This window comes from Hyperolius riggenbachi, chromosome 4 (assembly GCF_040937935.1).
Source record: "Hyperolius riggenbachi isolate aHypRig1 chromosome 4, aHypRig1.pri, whole genome shotgun sequence".
In the NCBI taxonomy this organism is placed as follows: domain Eukaryota; kingdom Metazoa; phylum Chordata; class Amphibia; order Anura; family Hyperoliidae; genus Hyperolius; species Hyperolius riggenbachi.
The window spans coordinates 65,561,698-65,580,452 of NC_090649.1; the positions used below are offsets into that span (position 1 = coordinate 65,561,698).

The 18,755-nt window shown below is 42.4% G+C and overlaps 1 protein-coding gene across 2 annotated transcripts in view; it reads left to right on the forward strand.

The window, feature by feature from the left end:
- Positions 1 to 17,217: 17,217 nt before the first annotated feature.
- LOC137571261 (cytochrome P450 2K4-like) overlaps positions 17,218 to 18,755 on the forward strand; it is a 46,097-nt gene continuing 44,559 nt past the window's right edge. For both annotated transcript variants that reach the window (XM_068280138.1, XM_068280140.1), the window contains exons 1-2: positions 17,218 to 17,400; positions 17,938 to 18,100. In XM_068280138.1, the coding sequence (XP_068136239.1) occupies positions 17,218 to 17,400; positions 17,938 to 18,100 (346 nt within the window). The remainder of the gene's footprint in view (positions 17,401 to 17,937; positions 18,101 to 18,755) is intronic.

The following is an 18,755-nucleotide window of genomic DNA, read 5'->3' on the forward strand; positions in this document are numbered from 1 at the left end:
GGATACCCCAATGTATTCCTATCTACAGAGAGTGACTTCTTATTCCTGAGTGGGGACAGGACAATCTCCTCAACTGCCTGCACAGTGGTTGCCTTGGAGGTAACCCTGCCTTATATCTATTGTACTCTTTCACATACCCCTTATTTTGAAGTACATACTACACTATATTGGGCTCTCGGTTTCTCTTTTCTATATCCTAAAATAGCAGAGGCATAGCAGTGGAACATCGTAGTGCATTATATTTTATTTAAATAAATAATATTTTTTTCTGTTTTGTTTTTTTACTTTCTCATCGCACTCTTTCAATAGTTACAAGCCTCTATTTGCAAAAATATGTTTTTAAATCCCATCACAGGCCATAAATCCAGGAGTGTGCATGTGGCGTTCTATTATTATTATTATTATTGATTTATAAAGTGCCAACATATTCTGTGGCGCTGTACAAAGTAAGAAACAAACATGGGGTACATAATAATGCAGACAATGCTATACACCAATATACAAGATACATAATTAGTGACAAAATACAAAGAATGATACAAAATACAAATTATAGAAGTGGTAATGACAGTGATAAAATTAACATGATGAATAAAATGTATAATGGTTACTAAGACACAAAAGGGGGAGAGAGCCCTGCCCTTGCGATATTACAATCTAAAGGGAATGGGGGGGGAAACAGGAGGAGGGGTAGTATGCAGCAAATATATAGAGGCTTTTGTGTTTTAGGATACCTAGTAGGAGTGCAATTTGGTCTTAGTACAAAGGGAAGTGGCCTAAGGTAGCGCATATGCTTGTCGGAACAAGTGTGTTTTTAGAGCGCGTTTAAAGGTTCTACAGGACGATTTGTTGACACAAATTGTTGGAGCACCATACTTTCTTGAATAATCCCCATAAGAGTCTGGGCATCAGAAAAAAGCCACACATGTCCCCATTATTAAAAAAAAAAAAAAAAAAAAAAATATTGGAGGTGTGTAAGATTCCCTTTTAAAGAGACACTGAAGCGAAAAAAAAATGATGATATTATGATTTGTATGTGTAGTACAGCTAAGAAAATAAACATTAAGATCAGATACATCAGTGTAATTGTTTCCAGTACAGGAAGAGTTGAGAAACTCCAGTTGTTATCTCTATGCAAACAAGCCATTAAGCTCTCCGACTAATGCTGGGAATACACGGTTCGTTTTTGCCTTCGTTTAAACCTTCGATTCGTTCGGTAAACGAATCGAGTGTTGAAAACGTATGTGAAAATAGTCATAATCTCATTATAGTTTCGATTAATAGACCCCAAAAACGAACGACTAGTGATCGAACATGTTTGATATTATCTCTCTTTATCCATCTAATCGAGCCATTGGTAGGCTTGATGGCTGTTCAGATCGATTATATGTTCGTTTATGTTAGTCCGTCCCTGTAAAAAGGGATTTTCGTTTCGTTTCTTTGCAGCCTTCGATCATTGGAAAAATGAAACCATCAGAATCGAAAAAAAAAACGAAACCGTGGGTGGTGATATTAACCGTATGACCGATTATTTCGGGATCGAAAAGGACAAAAGGCACAATCGAAACGAAGGTTTAAACGAAGGCAAAAACGAACCGTGTATTCCCAGCATTAGTGGAGAGGGCTGTTATCTGACTTTTATTATCGCAACTGTTCCTGGACTATTTACTTTTCCTCTGCTAAAGGAGAGGTCATTACTTCACAGACTGCTCTGAAAGACTCATTTTGAATGCTGAGTGTTGTGTAATCTGCACATATTATAGAATAATGCAATGTTAGAAAAAACACTATATACCTGAAAATAAAAGTATGAGAATATTTTCTTTGCTGCTAATCTTCTAGTAATTCTTCATAGTACACAACCAATTCACTATATCATATTTTTTTTTCGCTTCAGTGTCTCTTTAAGTTGTCTTTCTGAAATTCTTCCACGTTTGATCATATATCTATATTTTTTTTATTAAATGTTAGACTGAGGCTTTCCCTACCTATTTTTTGCGATATAGATCAAAATTTATTCTACCACTTAATCTGATTACAAGGAGGCCAACTATAGTTAATTTGATAACAAACTGGGTGTACAACAATCCACTATTTTTAAGGTGCGCATATGACTTTTTACCCAAGTCCATTTTTTTAAATGTACTAATTGTTACAGAGCCATTCTTTGTTTTCATTGCCCTAAAAGAAACTGGACATTACAAAAAGGACACAAATATCACCATTATGAATAGGAAACAATCAATGCTATTCATGTAGTATTTTAAGTCATGTAAAGTATTTTAAGTTTTTCTGACATTTTCCCAAACTTGACCATAATTTGAAACATGAAATTGGTTTAAAATGTTAAATTTAGTTTGTAACTGAATAGTTTGTACTTGACATAGGCCTCCCTCAGTTGATATCACTCTAAAATTGGTTTTTACAATCTTTTTTTTTTTTATAAATATTTTTTTATTATTTTACAAATATATTTCCTTATTTTTTAAATATTTTTTTTCCCAAACACCCTCCTTCCCCCAGCCAGCCAATAGCGGCGATCGGTTGTCATAGGCTTCAGCCTATGAGAGACGATCCTTATCCTGTTTCCCAGGGGGTCAGCCATGTGACACAGCCATAGATTGCAGTGCTGTACCTAGTAAATAGACGGCTGTTTTGCCGACGAACAGTCTCCTAGCGGCTATAGCTGCTGGGACACTAATGGCGGAGCAGAGCTTCATCATTCAAGCAGGGATGCGTGTGCATTGGCCCGTGTGATCACCTGCAAACTCCGCTTCCAGGACTGCACGCCTGGTGTTAGGCGGTCCTGGGGCAGCCACCGCGTCCACACCAATTGGCGTGGCGCAGTCGTATAGTGGTTAAGTAAATAATAGATCATCTGTATTTTAATATATGATGGTGCAGTAAAATGTATTTCCTTTTTTTTAAGAATACCCAGAGATTCTCTACTGGCCACAATCATTTCCAGTTTCCTTCTATAGTGTACTGTTCATATGATAACCTGTCCATGTAATTTGTCCTATATTGGGAATACCAGGAGTAGATTCAAAGATCGTATTGAAGAACATTTGCAAGCAATGCATGACGATGGCAAAATGTCTCATTATATGAGCATTTCATAATGTGACATCTGTGACATTCGCTATAGAGGGGGGATTTTGATAAAATTGTCCTACATAAGAAAGTCTTTTGGATCTACACCCCTGAAGGGTTAAATAAAGAGTTCAGCATGCTGACATACTTGGGATAATAAGCTTAACTTTTGTTGTCCACCAGCAGGCTACAATTGGATCTAACAAAATGTAGTGCAATTCTGCTGAGCCTGATGACTCATTAGAGTGAACTTTAAGTATTAGATAAGCAACTTAATTGTATTATAAAGGGGATGTCTTGCCATAAACCACCATAATAATAATGCCATTAACATTGGTTTCCTGGACTTGATATGGCCAGAATTAGCCTATAGTGTTCACATAAGCTGGATTTGAAATGTGATTGGTAGACACTTGAACCAGCTGGATAGTGGTAGGCATGTTTATGCAAAACATTTTAAACATCTAGTGTAACGATTGGTGTCAGCACACAGAGAGAATCTGATTATTGGCGATCTGCAGTATCACCAAGAATGCAGATATATACCTGATTATTGATGATCTGCAGAATCACCGATAATACAGATATATTGCTAACCTCTGGACACCTCAGCAAAAGAAACACAATAAAGACAGTAATATATCACAGGAGTGTGGAAATATCCACCACACGGCAATTCCTCAGAGGTGTGGTTACCTCTGAATGGGAACCCCGTGAGTGAGATCCTCTAACCAGGCAGAGTGAGGAATCTCGACCCCTAGCAGTAATCGTCTGCTTGGGGCAGGCGTCTCGGAGAGGCAAGCCTCAGAGATAACCCTCCAGTGGGAGACGTTCCACTGAAGGGAGAAAGGTCAGACAGGCAAGGGTTCAGCAACAGAGATGACGGCAGTAGTACAGGAACGGAAGGCAGAAGAGTAATCGGTAATCAGGCAGAGGTCGGCAACAAGAATCAGATAGGCAGAGGTACAATAGCGTAGAGAGAGAGAGAGTAGTCAAGGATAGCCGGAGTCAAACACAGATAATATCAAATACAATCCTAACTAAGGTTAATATCAACACCAGGGCACTGAACTAACGTCTGAGCGCAAACACAGAAGTGTATTCACGACAGCAGACAAAGAGCAAGTAAAGGAAGGCTCCTTTTATGCTGGGAGCGCATCTGCAGCGCCACCCAGCCGCCCATCCAATCCCAGGGCTCCTGCGATCAGCTGACTGGAGAGTCAGCTGACCCTCCTGCGTAAGAGGTAAATATCCTGCCTCTTTGGGCGCGCGCGTGTGACCCTCTGCCTCTGTGCCCTAGAGAGGCCAGGGTCCGCGCGCGAACGTGCACTAAATACCGCCGGCTGCACCCTCGGTGTCCCCACCAACCCGTGCCAGCAGTTCCGCGTGTGAAGCGGAACTCACTGGCAGGGAAGCGGAGACCGCTGCCATGTTGCCCCGCGCGGCGGCGGCGTCTCCGTGGGTCTTTACATCTAGGATGTGAGTGGCCTGCAAGGTTACTTACAACCTTAGGAAGCCCATGACATGTTGGTTAGGGTAGCCTACTATCGCTGCTAGCTGAAGCACCCTTCTCCACTCTGGACTATTGACAGTGATGTGACCTGAATTTCTATGCAGGTGAAACACTGTGAGCCACCATGTTGAGGACACGGTAACACCACCCCATAGCATACATGTTTTGCAAGACCCTTGAACACCAAGATTACTTGATGCATATAAAGCTAGTGGTCTTGCTGGTGTAATGTGGTGTATTTCTTCTGGCTTCTATGGTGCATTAGATACTGTACAATTGTAGCAATCACATCCCTTAGTTGGTTTATGACCAGAGAAGTGCACAGCATTTCCACTGCACCTGTGTGACAGCACACTGTATTAGACCAATGCATATCCCTGTGTGTGTGTTAAAGTACACAGCCCAGCGATACACACACACACACACACACACACACACACACACACACACACACACACACACACACACACACACACACACACACACACACACACACACACACACACACACACACACACACACACACACACACACACACACACACAGCTGCTGTGTATTTGGCACTGATTGCGTGCCTCTTTGTGATTACACACACTGTCTACCACTATTGAATATTGTTAATAGTACTGCATACCCCCAATATGGGAAAAATAACAGGCAGAGGCAGGTATTTTCGAGGTCGTACTGGCGTGATTTTGTGCGGCCCTCGACCAAAGTACAGTGTTCAGAAGGCACGTACCCTCAATCCCTAAGATTCCAAGGACGTAGTTGACTGGCTTAAACAGCGCACCACATCTTCTACAGCTTCCGCACAGTACCTCCTTGACGCACCTCCTCCTGCTCAGCTTCTGGTTTCACACGAAAACTTAACACTACTACCACTAGCAACCCAGCTGCTCCACTTGATGTGTCAGAGGAGTTGTTCACACATGATGCATTTAGTGATACACGTGGGGTCATCCAGCCAACTCGCCCTTAAACGCCTGCTTTTGCCACCACCCGAATGCCGACATTCCAAATGTCACCGGTGTGGCTTTTTTTTTTTTGTGTGCCTTTGATACCAGCAATGCCATCTGCAACCTCTGCCAAAAGAATCTGAGTCGTTGGAAGCCCAACACCCAACTAGGGACAACTGCTTTGTGAAGGCACCTGATCGCAAAGCACAAACACCAATGGTATGCACACATTAATAAAAGCAGCACACAAATATAAACAGCCTTTGCAGCACAAATATAAACAGCCTTTGCAGCTGTTTGTGGCAGTGCATTAAACAGTGAGTTTGGATAGACTCCCACCCTTAAATTCAATCTTCCCTCTACAGTCATTTACTTTTGCCCAACAATTTCAACTTCTTCAAGCCTATCATTATGTAAGACCATTGGTCCCTTCAGGTAAAATAGACCAGTGTTTCTCAACATTTTATTGGTATGTACCCCCTTTAAAACTCGTGTACTCACCAAGTACCCCCTAGCATAGTAACCATTATGACAAGTACCCCTTAACAAATCTATATTGAATCGTAGTGCATGATAATGGTTCTAAACAACTTCCAAGTATTTACTATTGCTTTTAATTAGCTAAAATACTAATCTGGTGTTGTTTAAATAAGATTTATAATTTTCTAAAACTCTAAATTGGTTATTCTTGGTTAAGTGTATCAAGCCTGAGTACCCCCTGGAACCATCAGAAGTACCCCCTGGGGTACGCGTACCGCTTGTTGAGAACCTAGGAAATAGACCATCGCATTACTTGCTTTGAGGACTGGTGTATGAATAGACCACTAGAGGGATCATTTCCTATTTCTATGCTGAGCTATCACTAATGGGCAATAATCCTACTGAAGCTACTTTGTCCACTTGGGGAGTAGACTTATTGCCCTCATATACCCCCCATTCCTGGTCCATATGCTTTGAAACTCTACTTAGGGGAAGCCTGTTCTACTCTACCAGTAAATACATTAAACTAATGCTAAGCTGCTCCAGTGGCTGGATGGTGTACTGGTTAAGGGCTCTGCCTCTGACATGGGAGACCAGGGTTCGTATCTTGGCTCTGCCTGTTCAGTAAGCCAGTAATTCAGTAAGGAGTTCATTGGGCAAGACTCCCTAACACTGCTACTGCCTACTGAGTGCGCTCTAGTGGCTGCCTCGCAAGCGCTTTGAGTCCGACAGGAGAAAGGCGCTATACAAATACTGCCATTATTATTATCGTGCATATCTGACTCCAGGCAGGCTTCATACAATCTCTCCCACAAATAGTAAATCTTCCTTTAGAGGCTGCTCCATGGATGGCAACCTTTACCATATTTGGTGGACCTGCCCTAAAGCAACCTCCTTCTGGATTCATAATAAGATCTCTAATTTGTGAGGAAACGCGGAAAAGCCGCCGTGTGTACTCAGAACGGGGCGGCTGATTCCGCGTCCAACGCAGCGGTTTGCACGCATAGGCCTACATCCAGTAAGATGGACGAACGCGGAGGAACCGCCGCATGCCTTGATAGCGGTGCGGCGGTTTCCGCGTCCAGCAAGGAGGGTGATTTGCAACACATGTCTGGTGTGGCTGGGACTGATAGTCCACACAGGTTCAGAAGGACGCGCGCACGCAGAGAGGCAGAACTTTTATGTCAGCCAGAAGGGAGTCAGCTGACCAAGCCGGTCAGCTGACGATTCAACCAGTTCCCATTGGTCCAGCACTTAGGGGAGGCGCTGGAGAGCGCTTTGATACATATACTGGGTGCTGGTCATTCTCTGGTTGTCTGCCGTTGCGATCACTATGTGGAAGCACTCAGACCTTTTGTCAGATTCTCTGTTATATCTCTGTTATACTTCAGACTAGTTCCAGGGTGTTGATGATCAAGGACCTCACACCCAGATTAGGGACTTGTGTTATCAAACCTGTTATACTTCAGACTAGTTCCAGGGTGTTGATGATCAAGGACCTCACACCCAGTTTAGGGACTTGTGTTATCAAACCTGTTATACTTCAGACTAGTTCCAGGGTGTTGATGATCAAGGAGCTCACACCCAGATTAGGGACTTGTGTTACCAACCTGTTATACGTCAGACTAGTTCCAGGGTGTTGATGATCACGGATCTCACACCCAGATTAGGGACTTGTATTATCATTCTGTTATTCTTCAGACTAGTTCCAGGGTGTTGATCATCACGGAGCTCACACCGAGACTAGGCATTGTATATTATCTGTTATGACCTTCTGCTTTCCTGACTATCCCTCTGCTTTCTGATTCGGTACCACGCATATCTGATATCACGTTGCCAAAACCTGCCTGTCTTGGATACCGAATCAGCCTTCTGTCTTTGTACCTTATCTGTCTGTCCGTTGCCGACCTGGCTAGTCCGACCTCGAGAACTATCTCCTCTGTTTAGAGATAGTTCACAGATCTGTCAGTGACACTCCACCATTGGTGTCACTCACACTCTGGTCCTTCCCACTCTCAGCCTGTCTCCTCCCCTTGGGGAGCTGCAGGCCTTGGAAGGAGCCTGTTCTTTGGTCAGTATCCCATACTGCCTTGTACCCCCTTTACGGGGGGCCCTCCTCAAAGTATTACTGTTGCACCAAACACTCATATTACTCAGGTGTCCAGAGGTTAGAGATATATCTGATTATCGGTGATACTGCAGATCATCAATAATCGGGTATATATCTGTATTCTTGGTGATACTGCAGATCACCGGTAATCAGATCCTCTCTGTGTTACACCGATCGTTACATAATTCAAATTATTAGGTGCCCCTTCACTAAACACCCAGCTATCCTTCTTCTGGGTTAAAAGAGACCTTCTACAAAATTTCCAACCCATCGCTTGATTCAATTTATTGCTATGGCGGCTAAATAATACTTAGCCTCGCAATGGCGACAACCCAGACTGGTGCTTGATCCTGTGATCCAAAGAGTCCACAGACTTATGATTAGTGAACGAATGCTAGCAATTATATATGACCATATGGAACAGTTTCAGAAAACCTGGGATCCATTGGAATATGCTGATGCTCAAGGCCTTCACTCTTCCATTTACTTTTCCTGATTGTTCACAAATACGTCACTTAAATAAATCATAGGTACGCAAGGTACGCAAGCTTATCTTGGCTAATAAGTTTTGTGTTTAACCACGTCCGAGTTTCGGGTGGTTTTGCTGATCTGTACTGCGGGGGCTCTTCAGCCTGCAGCACAGATCAGATAGCAGCCAGGGCGATCAGACTTCCCTCCTTTTTTCCCCACTAGGGGGATGTCCTGCTGTGGGGGTCTGATCGCCGCCGGCTGTTTGCGCTTGCGGTGCTTCTTCGCAGCGCTTTCTGGCCTCCTTCCCCTTCCCTCCCTCTCCCTCCCCCTCCCTCCTGGATTTCCGTCCTGCGCCGCCTCAGATAGACTTCAGCCTATCAGATGCCGGTGATCCCCGGCCAATCAGAGGCCGGGGATCGCCGATTTCCTTTACGGCGCTGCTGCGCAGCAGCGCCGTATGTATGTAAACAGCGGGGAAGATCTTCCCCGCGTGTTTACATTTACCCTGCGAGCCGCTCATACGAGCGGCCGTTGTTTCCATGGAAACCACTTCAGGATTCAGGGGCATACTTATGCGTACGCAGAATCCTGAAGTGGTTCAGCACTAAACTGTCCTGATATTTTTGTTTATGTTTTTGTTTATGTTTTTATTTGATTATTCTCTGAAAATTCTGCTGTTCTTTTGTGTGCTTTAGTTCTGATTGTACCCCATGCTTACCATGTTAATTTGCATCTTCCCCCTATTTGGGGCACAATGTCTGATTATCTTTCTATGCTGTCACAATAAAAATCTTTTGAAACTAAACAGTGAGTTTGGTCTGTCAGTGTGAAGCAGTACACTAATTACACTCCCTGATTGATGTATACACATGCAAGATGTTTTAAAGCACCTTATGCCACCAATTTAGGAATGCAATGTGATTTCTGCCCTTTAGGGATTATAACCCTGCTCTTTGTCAAATACATAATTTTCCCAGGGACTTTTGGTGTGTATCCCACTACGCCATGCCCCCCTCCAGGTGGTAGACCCCTTGAAACTACTTTCCCATCACTTTTGTGGGCAGAAACAATTTTTGTAGTTTTTAAAATTCACCTACCCATTGAAGTCTGTTGCGGTTCACCCGGTTCGCGTATTCGCAAACTTTTTCGCACGGAAATTGAAGTACGGCCATCTGTACCATTGAACTGCCAAAAAAGTGTTCTGTGAGCAGGGAAGCTGGCCAGTATCTTTGTATAAATCTTTTTCAGGGAATATGTTTATAAAGAATAAAAGCCAGTTTCAGAAACCCCTATGGATAGATGGATAGCCCAAAACCTGTAATGTAGGATTTCTACTATGTACTGTAAGTGACAGCAACATAGCAGAAAAGTAATTTATGGCTCGTTTTACTCTGGAAGAAATGTACTTATTTATATGTGTTTATATATATTTTACATTTTAAGATTTTTGGAACAGTGGTCCTTTAACCAGCCTGGCGGTATGGACGAGCTCAGCTCGTCCATCACCGCTGGAGGCTGCCGCTCAGGCCCTGCTGGGCCGATTTTTATGAAATAAAAAGCAGCACACGCAGCCGGCACTTTGCCAGCCGCGTGTGCTACCTGATCGGCGATCCGCCGCATGCAGCGGCGAAAGAGGGTCCCCCCAGCCACCCGAGCCCAGCGTAGCCGGAACAAACAGTTCCGGCCAGCGCTAAGGGCTGGATCGGAGGCGGCTGACGTCAGGACGTCGGCTGATGTCTATGACGTCACTCCGCCATGGCGACGAGGTAAGCATAACAAGGAAGGCCGCTCATTGCGGTCTTCCTTGTTAATTCTGATCGCCGGAGGCGATCAGAATGACGCGTCCGGAGCGCCCTCTAGTGGGCTTTCATGCAGCCAACTTTCAGTTGGCTGCATGGAATAGTTTTTTTTTTATTAAAAAAAAGACCTCCCGCAGCCGCCCTGGCGATCTTAATAGAACGCCAGGGTGCTTAAATGTAGTTTTAACCTCTTAAGGACCATGGGCTTAAACTCCCCTAAAGACCAGGTCATTTTTTACAAACTGAGTCACTGCAGCTTTAAGTCCTCAGTGCAGGGCCACACAACTCAGCACACAAGCGATTTCCCGCCCCCATTTTTTTCTGCCCACCAACAGAACTCTCTGTTGGTGGGCTCTCATCCCTGCTGGGATGTTTGTTTATTTTTTAATCAATATTTATTTCCTTTTTTTTATAAATATTTGTATTTTTTTTAATTCTTCTTCCCCCAGCCATCAGCCAATTACAGTGATTGGCTGTGATAGGCTTCAGCCTATAACAGTGGATCGATTTTGTGCCTCCCAGGGGGACAGCTGTGTCACACGGCTGTCCCCAGTACAGTGCTACCTTAGATCGCAGCGCTGTACAGTGTTATTAGACTCTAACAGTCTCCTAGCGGTAATCGCTGCTGGGAGACTGATAGCGGATTGGAGCTCCGTCATCAGCACTTGCGATCTCCTGCAAAACACGCCTCCAGGACTTTATGCCAATCGGTGTTAGGCGGTCCTGGGGCTAGCGGTCGTGTCCACGACGTGATGCACTTGCCTAGTGGTTAAACTGCATAACTTGCACAAATCTATGTACACCAGCCCTTAACTTGTTCTCACATCAGAAGTATCTGTATTCAAAGTTTTTACACCACATTTGTTTGTTAAGATACCTGGGTGGGGCTTCCCTACACAGAAAGCTTTATTGACATTAAGTTGGATGTTTGCAATTTAAAGTTCAGCCTGTCTTTCCTTTTCAGAGGTTTACAGAGAAGTCACACTGAGGAAAGGTGAGTCATCTGTAAACTGAGGTCCAATTATGGAGAACTAAATCTCCAAAGGATCACCTGAAGCCATCTTTTTGATTTATGAAACAACAGCAGGGGGGCCCGGGGCTTTGGGGCCCCTCTCCACCCATGCACAGGCAGAGTAGTGCGGAGAGTATCATATTTACCTACTTTCAGCACCACGGATCTCCACGGGTAAATATACAGCTCCTTTCTCTACTCTGCATGGTGGGAGGGGGTGGCAACTGGCAAGGATGTTTGTTTACTGGCTGCCTGCTTGGTTCCTTGGGGGAGGGGCTATCGACTTAGGGGCCCTATGCAATTTTTTTTTATTGCAGGGGGGCCCAATGCATGGTAGTTATGCCCCAGTGAACTACTTGTAGCCATAACCATAGTTAGCATACTCATTGTACAGAAAGACACTGTAGACAGTAGATTATAACAAAATGTGAACCCGCCCACCGAGCAACATAGGCCATGCATTTTTGTATATCAATTTGAATGAATGCAAAATACTTAATTTATCATCTTTTCACTTTTGTGTATATAAATTAAAATTGTTAGTGTACTTATATTTCGGCCTCAATCACAGTGGGACATTGCGGAGTTGTGTTATAAACTCTTATAACACAGCTTACTGCACTGCAATGCTAATCCTATGGGCCGTTCACAGTGTGACGTTAGCGTCGCATTGTAACGTATAGCGTTATGGTAACCACTGATGATCGTAATCTGCCAATTATGATTACAAAAAATTACGCGTAATTTTTGGCAATAACGCATACATGTAATTACAAATTCGTAATTCAATTGACGTTTTATAATCATTCCTAATTATTCATGAATTTACGCGTAATTTACGTGTTATTTTGTGCCAAATTTAGTGGTGAATAGCAAAGATCCATTCATGCTATTGCTACCAAAATGGCTACATATGTTAAGAAGAATATTGGGTACAACTCAAAAAAATAATTCTTCAAAAAGACCTTGTAGTTTTTGAGCAAATCGATTTAAAAAATGCAAATAAAAATGTTTTTTAACCACTTCGCAACTGAGGGGTTTTACCCCTTCAGCATCCGAGCAATTTTCACCTATTAGCGCTCCTTCCATTCATTCATCTATAACTTTATCGTTACTTATCGCAATGAAATGAACTATATCTTGTTTTTTTCGCCACCAATTAGGCTTTGTTTAGGTGGGACATTATGCCAAAATGTTTTTTAACCACTTCACAACTGAGGGGTTTTACCCCTTCAGCATCCGAGCAATTTTCTCCTTTCAGCACTCCTTCCATTCATTTGTCTATAACGTTATCATTACTTATCGCAATGAAATGAACTATATCTTGTTTTTTTTCGCCACCAATTAGGCTTTCTTTAGGTGGGACATTATGCCAAGAATTATTTTATTCTAAATGTGTTTTAATGGGAAAATAGGAAAACATTTGGAAAAAAAATCATTATTTTTCAGTTTTTGGCCATTATGGTTTTTAATTAATGCATGATACTGTAATTAAAATCCATGTAACGTATTTTCCCATTTGTCCCGGTTATTACACCATTTAAATTATGTCCCTATCACAATGTTTGGCGCCATTATTTTATTTGCAAATAAAGGTGCATTTTTTCAGTTTTGCGTCCATCCCTAATTACAAGTCCATAATTTATAAAGTAACAGTGTTATACTCTCTTGATATAAATATTTAAAGAGCTCAGTCCCTAAGGTAACTATTTATGGGTTTTTGGGTTTTTTTTGTAATTTTTTTTTTTATTACAAAAAAAAATGGTAACAATTGGAGAGTGTGGGAGTTAATGAGCTAATTTATAATGTACAAAAATGTATTTGTATATGAAGAATGTTTTTGGGTATAGTTTTACTTTTTGGCCACAAGATGGCCATAGTACATTTTTGGAAATGCGTCCTGTAAGCGTCGTAAGTATGCTTACAGAATGTTCAGGGAGGCTGGGAAACTTTTTTTTTCACAATGACCGTGCTGCTTCTCATTTCTGGGAGGCAGAGATCAACACACGGGAATGGTTTTTCCCATTCATTGATCTCCAGGCGAGCGGGCGGCGGAGTGCACGAGCGCGGGAGCGCTAACTTGTACCTACTATTCTTCTTAACATATGCAGCAAGTTTGGTAGCAATGGCATGTATGGGAGCTTTGCTATTCACCGCCAAATCCAGCACAAAATTACGCATAAATGCATGCGTAATTACGAATGGGAATAATTAACTACAAAATTGATTACGCTATTCCGCGTCATTGCATATTGCGATACATAATTAAGCATGGGCATAATTTCTTCTCATCACTAATGGTAATGCACTGCTTGCATCTAAACGCACACGTTACCACGTACAGGAAAGCATACTTTTCATTGCCTGTATGCTTTACTGTACCTACTGTATGCCACGGTAACGTAGCGTTAATGTACATTACCACCTTTTTTTTGAGTTGCGTTTTATTGCTGCTTTGGGATTTTAATGTCGCATTACAATGCAACATCCTACTGTGAATGAGGCCTTCAGGTTGGTTGAATTGCCCTTATTTTGCTTTGGGTCCCAATCATCCAAATCAGTCTCTAAATTCAGGTTAAAGGAAGGACCAAATCTTATTTATTTTATGTGATTGGGGAAAAAATATGGTTTGTGTCCTCTAGAGAGCATGTTCAGACGCTAAATGTAATAAAAAGCATTGTAAGATCAACACATGTGTGAGAATTATTGTGCGATTTAGGAAAAAAATGCAGCAAAAAAAAAAAAACAGTGACTTTCAGAAAATATAGGAAAGAGCCTAAATTATTCAGGTTACAGCATTGTAAATTTATTTAAGGCCTCTTTTTTACTTACATTGGAATTGCCGCTTAGCTGTAGTTATCAGTTTAAAGAGGAGCTGTCAGCCATACTATCTCTGGAAAAAAACCAAATATATAAGTAGATAAATACTTGCTCTACTTACATAACATATGTATTGCACTGTGCATGTTATGATTCCTGTGAATGTTATAAAGGAAAAGTAGAGAATCCTATTCTAGACAGTTTCCATATTTACTGCGGCTATTTTGAAGTCAGTCCTGATATAATTTCCTCCCTTACTCTCCTCTGCCTGATTTGCCCACCCTTTACTATAGAAAGTGCATTGTTTCAGCATGTGAAATATTGGCAAATCAGAGAGGAACAGAGGTGTAGGAGGGGAAAACAGGAGGGAAAGAGGCTTCAGCCAATCAGGCTGCATTAGTTAAGTCTGAGGGGAAGTAGAGAAGCAAAACAAGACAAGCCAGCATGCCCTGCAACTTCCTTTTTGTGTACCAAACTTTCTGTGTACCAAATAAGAGTCAGGTAAACTGGGGAATGATCATTTATCAGCAAGAAAAGTAATGGTGATTTTAACTTTTGAATTGCCTGATTAGCATCCTCATTACTTGTTTACCAGATAAAAATTAAGAATTGATTTTTGATTTTATGCCCGACAGTTACTCTTTAAAAACAAAAGTGGCTTTATAGGTTAGTGTTAGGAGTAGGTGGGGGAGATTAGTGCTAGGTGTAGGTAGGAGAAGGTGAGTGTTAGGAGTAGGTGGGGAACTTAGAGTTACCCATATATAGGGGAAGGTTATTGTAAGGAGTAGGCAGGGGAGCTTAGTGCTAGGTGTAGGTAGGAGAAGGTGAGTGTTAGGAGTAGGTGGGGAACTTAGAGTTACCCATATATAGGGGAAGGTTATTGTAAGGAGTAGGCAGGGGAGCTTAGTGCTAGGTTAGGGTAGGAGAAGGTAAGTGTTAGGAGTAGGTGGGGGGGTTAGTGTTAGGAATAGGTAGGCAGATGTTAGTGTTAGGCAAAGGTAAGAGGGGCGGAATTAGTGTTAGGCATAGGTAGGGCTGTGGGTAGGAGGAGATTAGTGTTAGGCACAGGTAGGGAGGCCATTAGTGTTAGGTGTGGGTAGGAGGAGATTAGTGTTAGGCACAGGTAGGGTGTACCTATGAATCGGCCGTCGGGAGATTTGGGGGCAGAATAAAGCCAATATACGGCTTACCCTGCTCCTGCACACGTCCCGGCGGAGTTAATTACTATTCCAGCTCCAGGCTGCCATGGGTAGTGGGGGTAAAATGTAATTCGGCTTCCAGCTATTGCTGACAACCCATTGCTGGTGTTTTTGTAGTAATTTGTGCTCTGTTCCTGGAGGGCACCCAAATCAGCGCTGCTATAGCCATAATTCCTATTACAACTTATGGTGGCCCACATTTTCTGCACTGTTTTTGCAGCATTCGCAGGTGTGTGTGTGTGTGTGTGTGGGGGGGGGGGGGGGGGGGGGTTAGTGTTAGCATAGATATGGGAGGATTTATGGTAGAATTATGGAGGGAGTACAATTACCTATATTATACTATAAGGGATAGTACAATATCTGTAAAATTAACAATATTTTACAGCTTTTCCTATTGTGCATTTTACTATAAGCAATAATAGAGGTTACAGTGGTAGAATATCAGTATTGTAACCAATATTCTATGGCATTTCCAGGCGTCCGTTTTACTAGCCGATAAATTCATATAACGGCTATATCCGGTGCTATTTTTATATGTACACATTTCCAGTTCCTAAAGGAAACCATAATAATAACAAGAACAACAAATGAATAGCTTTAATAATAATCAGCTACAGTATTTAGATGTATCATCTTTAATATTGTACTAGGTACAGTACAGATTGTATTGGGTACTACAACTGTATACAGAGTTCATGCACAGTTCCAGTGGGTTTCCTGTCCTATCACTGGCTATTCTGACTCATGTGACATAGTTGGTGCTGGATTTACCATAAGGCACTGTAGACATATGTCTGCAGGCGCCTGATGATGGAAAGGAGGCTCACTCTGCTCCCCCAGTGCCTCTTTCCCTCATTCTCTATGCAGAGTCCCAAGCAAAGTGTAAATGAGAAGTTACTCACCCTGCAACCCTGCTCCCGGCATTCCACTGACAAGATCTCCCTCCAGTCAGGGACAACTTAAAGGGACTCCGAGCAGTGCAGAAACTATGGAAAGATGCATATTTCAATCGCGAAAATAAAGAAAACTAAAAGGTGTCGATTTAGGTGTCGCCAGAAAGAGGAGAAAGAGAGCTTTAAAATGATATCCATCAAGCCATAGTTATATTGTATTACACAGGACGACACTTTCCCCAGTGTCAGCAGCTCCATTCAGCAGAAAAAGTCGGCCTGTGTAATACAATGTAACTATAGAAAGATGGATATCATTTTAAAGCTCTCTTTCTCCTCTTTCTGGCGACACCTAAATCGTCGCCCTACGCCTTTTAGTTTTCTTTATTTTTGCGATTGAAATCGTGGCCGCGGCAATTTCAATCGCAAAAATAGCGAAAACTAAAAGGCGTAGGGCGGTGATTTATATATCATTGGAAAGAGGAGAAAGAGAGCTTTAAAATGATATGCATCTTTCCATAGTTTCTGCACTGCTCGGAGTCCCTTTAATACTGAGGGTACCTCTGGCTACCTAATACTATGGGGCACCTGTAGCTACCTATGACGGGAAAAGGAAGTAAAGGAGAAATGACATCGGGGCCAGCCACAGACTTGCAGTACGGTTTGGAGGGGGTTTGGAGGTTCATGGAGGGCGGAGTCTAAGGTGCCAGGACATCTGTGCCTATAGGCTCCTGTGAGGTAAATCTGGGCCTGGACATAGTAGCGCAGTACTATACTCAAAAAGCTTATATAGTTGTTTTATTTTAGGCGTATATCTGACTAGTTTCATTAGTAATGAACATTTTTGCTCTTGTCTTCAGGTGTTGTTGCAAACATGTATTTCACCAATCCAGTTACAACTGTCCTCTCCATTGTGACGTTGCTTTTTCTGGCAATGCTTTTATATGGACAGAAGAAAAAAATTCACCCAAACTATCCTCCTGGACCCCCGCGTTGGCCAATCATAGGAAATATGCACATGATAAACACAAAGACACCTCACCTGACATTCCTCGAGGTAAGGATGGGGCATTTATCTGCATAGTTACAAGAAACAAGATGTCCACATGTAACCAAAAGTGGTCAGTGGCTTTAGATCCCTAATACATAGTAACATTAATGTTCTTGTCCTCACAGCTAGCCAGCTCAAAGTGCTGGCAAAATCTACCCCTTAGTATGATATATCTAGCTATATATATATTTTTCTCTAGATAAAGAGCTTAAAGAGACTCTAAAGTTTCATAAAATTCAGGTTTTTATTTTAAAAATCTCTTTAACATCAATGCCCTAACTAAAACGCTGCATCCCCGCGGCTGAACGCTAACTAAATCACCCCAAACTCCCCAGCAAAAATCCACAGCTTTCTTGGTTGTGGATTTTGCTGCCCAGGTAGGCAGAGCTTTGAGCTGCAGCTCTGCCTCCATGCGCATCAATCAGCGCGTATCTCCGCCTCTCTCCGCCCCTCTCAGTGAAAGAAGACTGAGAGGGGCGGCGACAATTTCACCTCTTTGCTTATGTGGTTTTTCTTACTTTTCTTATCTCCATTACATTTCAGCTTGCTGCTAAATATGGCTCGGTGTTCAGCGTACGCCTTGGGACACTTGAGTCCGTTATTCTGTGTGGCTATGAGACAGTGAAGGACGCTCTCATCAACCATGCGGAGGAATTTAGTGACAGACCAGAATTGCAAGTTTTTATGGACATATCCAGAGGACACGGTACCTTAGTCTATTGAGTCTCATTATTACTGTTATTTCATGTCTGGCTGTCAGTACATTGCTGCAAAGAGCTGTCATCTGCTTGTTGCCTATGCAGACTGTGGTAATGTATATTGGAAAAAAGGAGTTAGGAAACAGAATTATATTGGGCAGCCTGGTAGTGTAAAGGTTAGCATGCTTGCCTTGCAGCGCTGGGTCCCTGGTTTGAATCCCAGCCACAGCACTATCTGCAAAGAGGTTGTATGTTCTCCTCATGTCTGTGTGGGTTTCCTCTGGGCACTCTGGTTTCCTCCCAAATTCCAAAAACATACAGAGAAGATAATTGGTTTCCCCAAATTGGCCCTAGACTACAATACATACACTACACAATATAGACATATGACTATGGTATGGATCAGATTGACCCTCTGAGGGACAGTTAATGACAAGACAATACATACTCTCTACAGCACTGCACAAGATGTTGGTGCTATATTAAAGAAACACGTTGGCAAAATAACGTCAGCATCTTCCGTGGCGCTAAATTGCATATGGGCTCAGTTCTAATAGAATATTTGGGAGAGTCGTTTAAAGGACCTCTTTCATGAAAATCTTCAAATTTTAACTACATGTAAACATATACAAATAAGAAGTACATTTTTTCCAGAGCAAAATG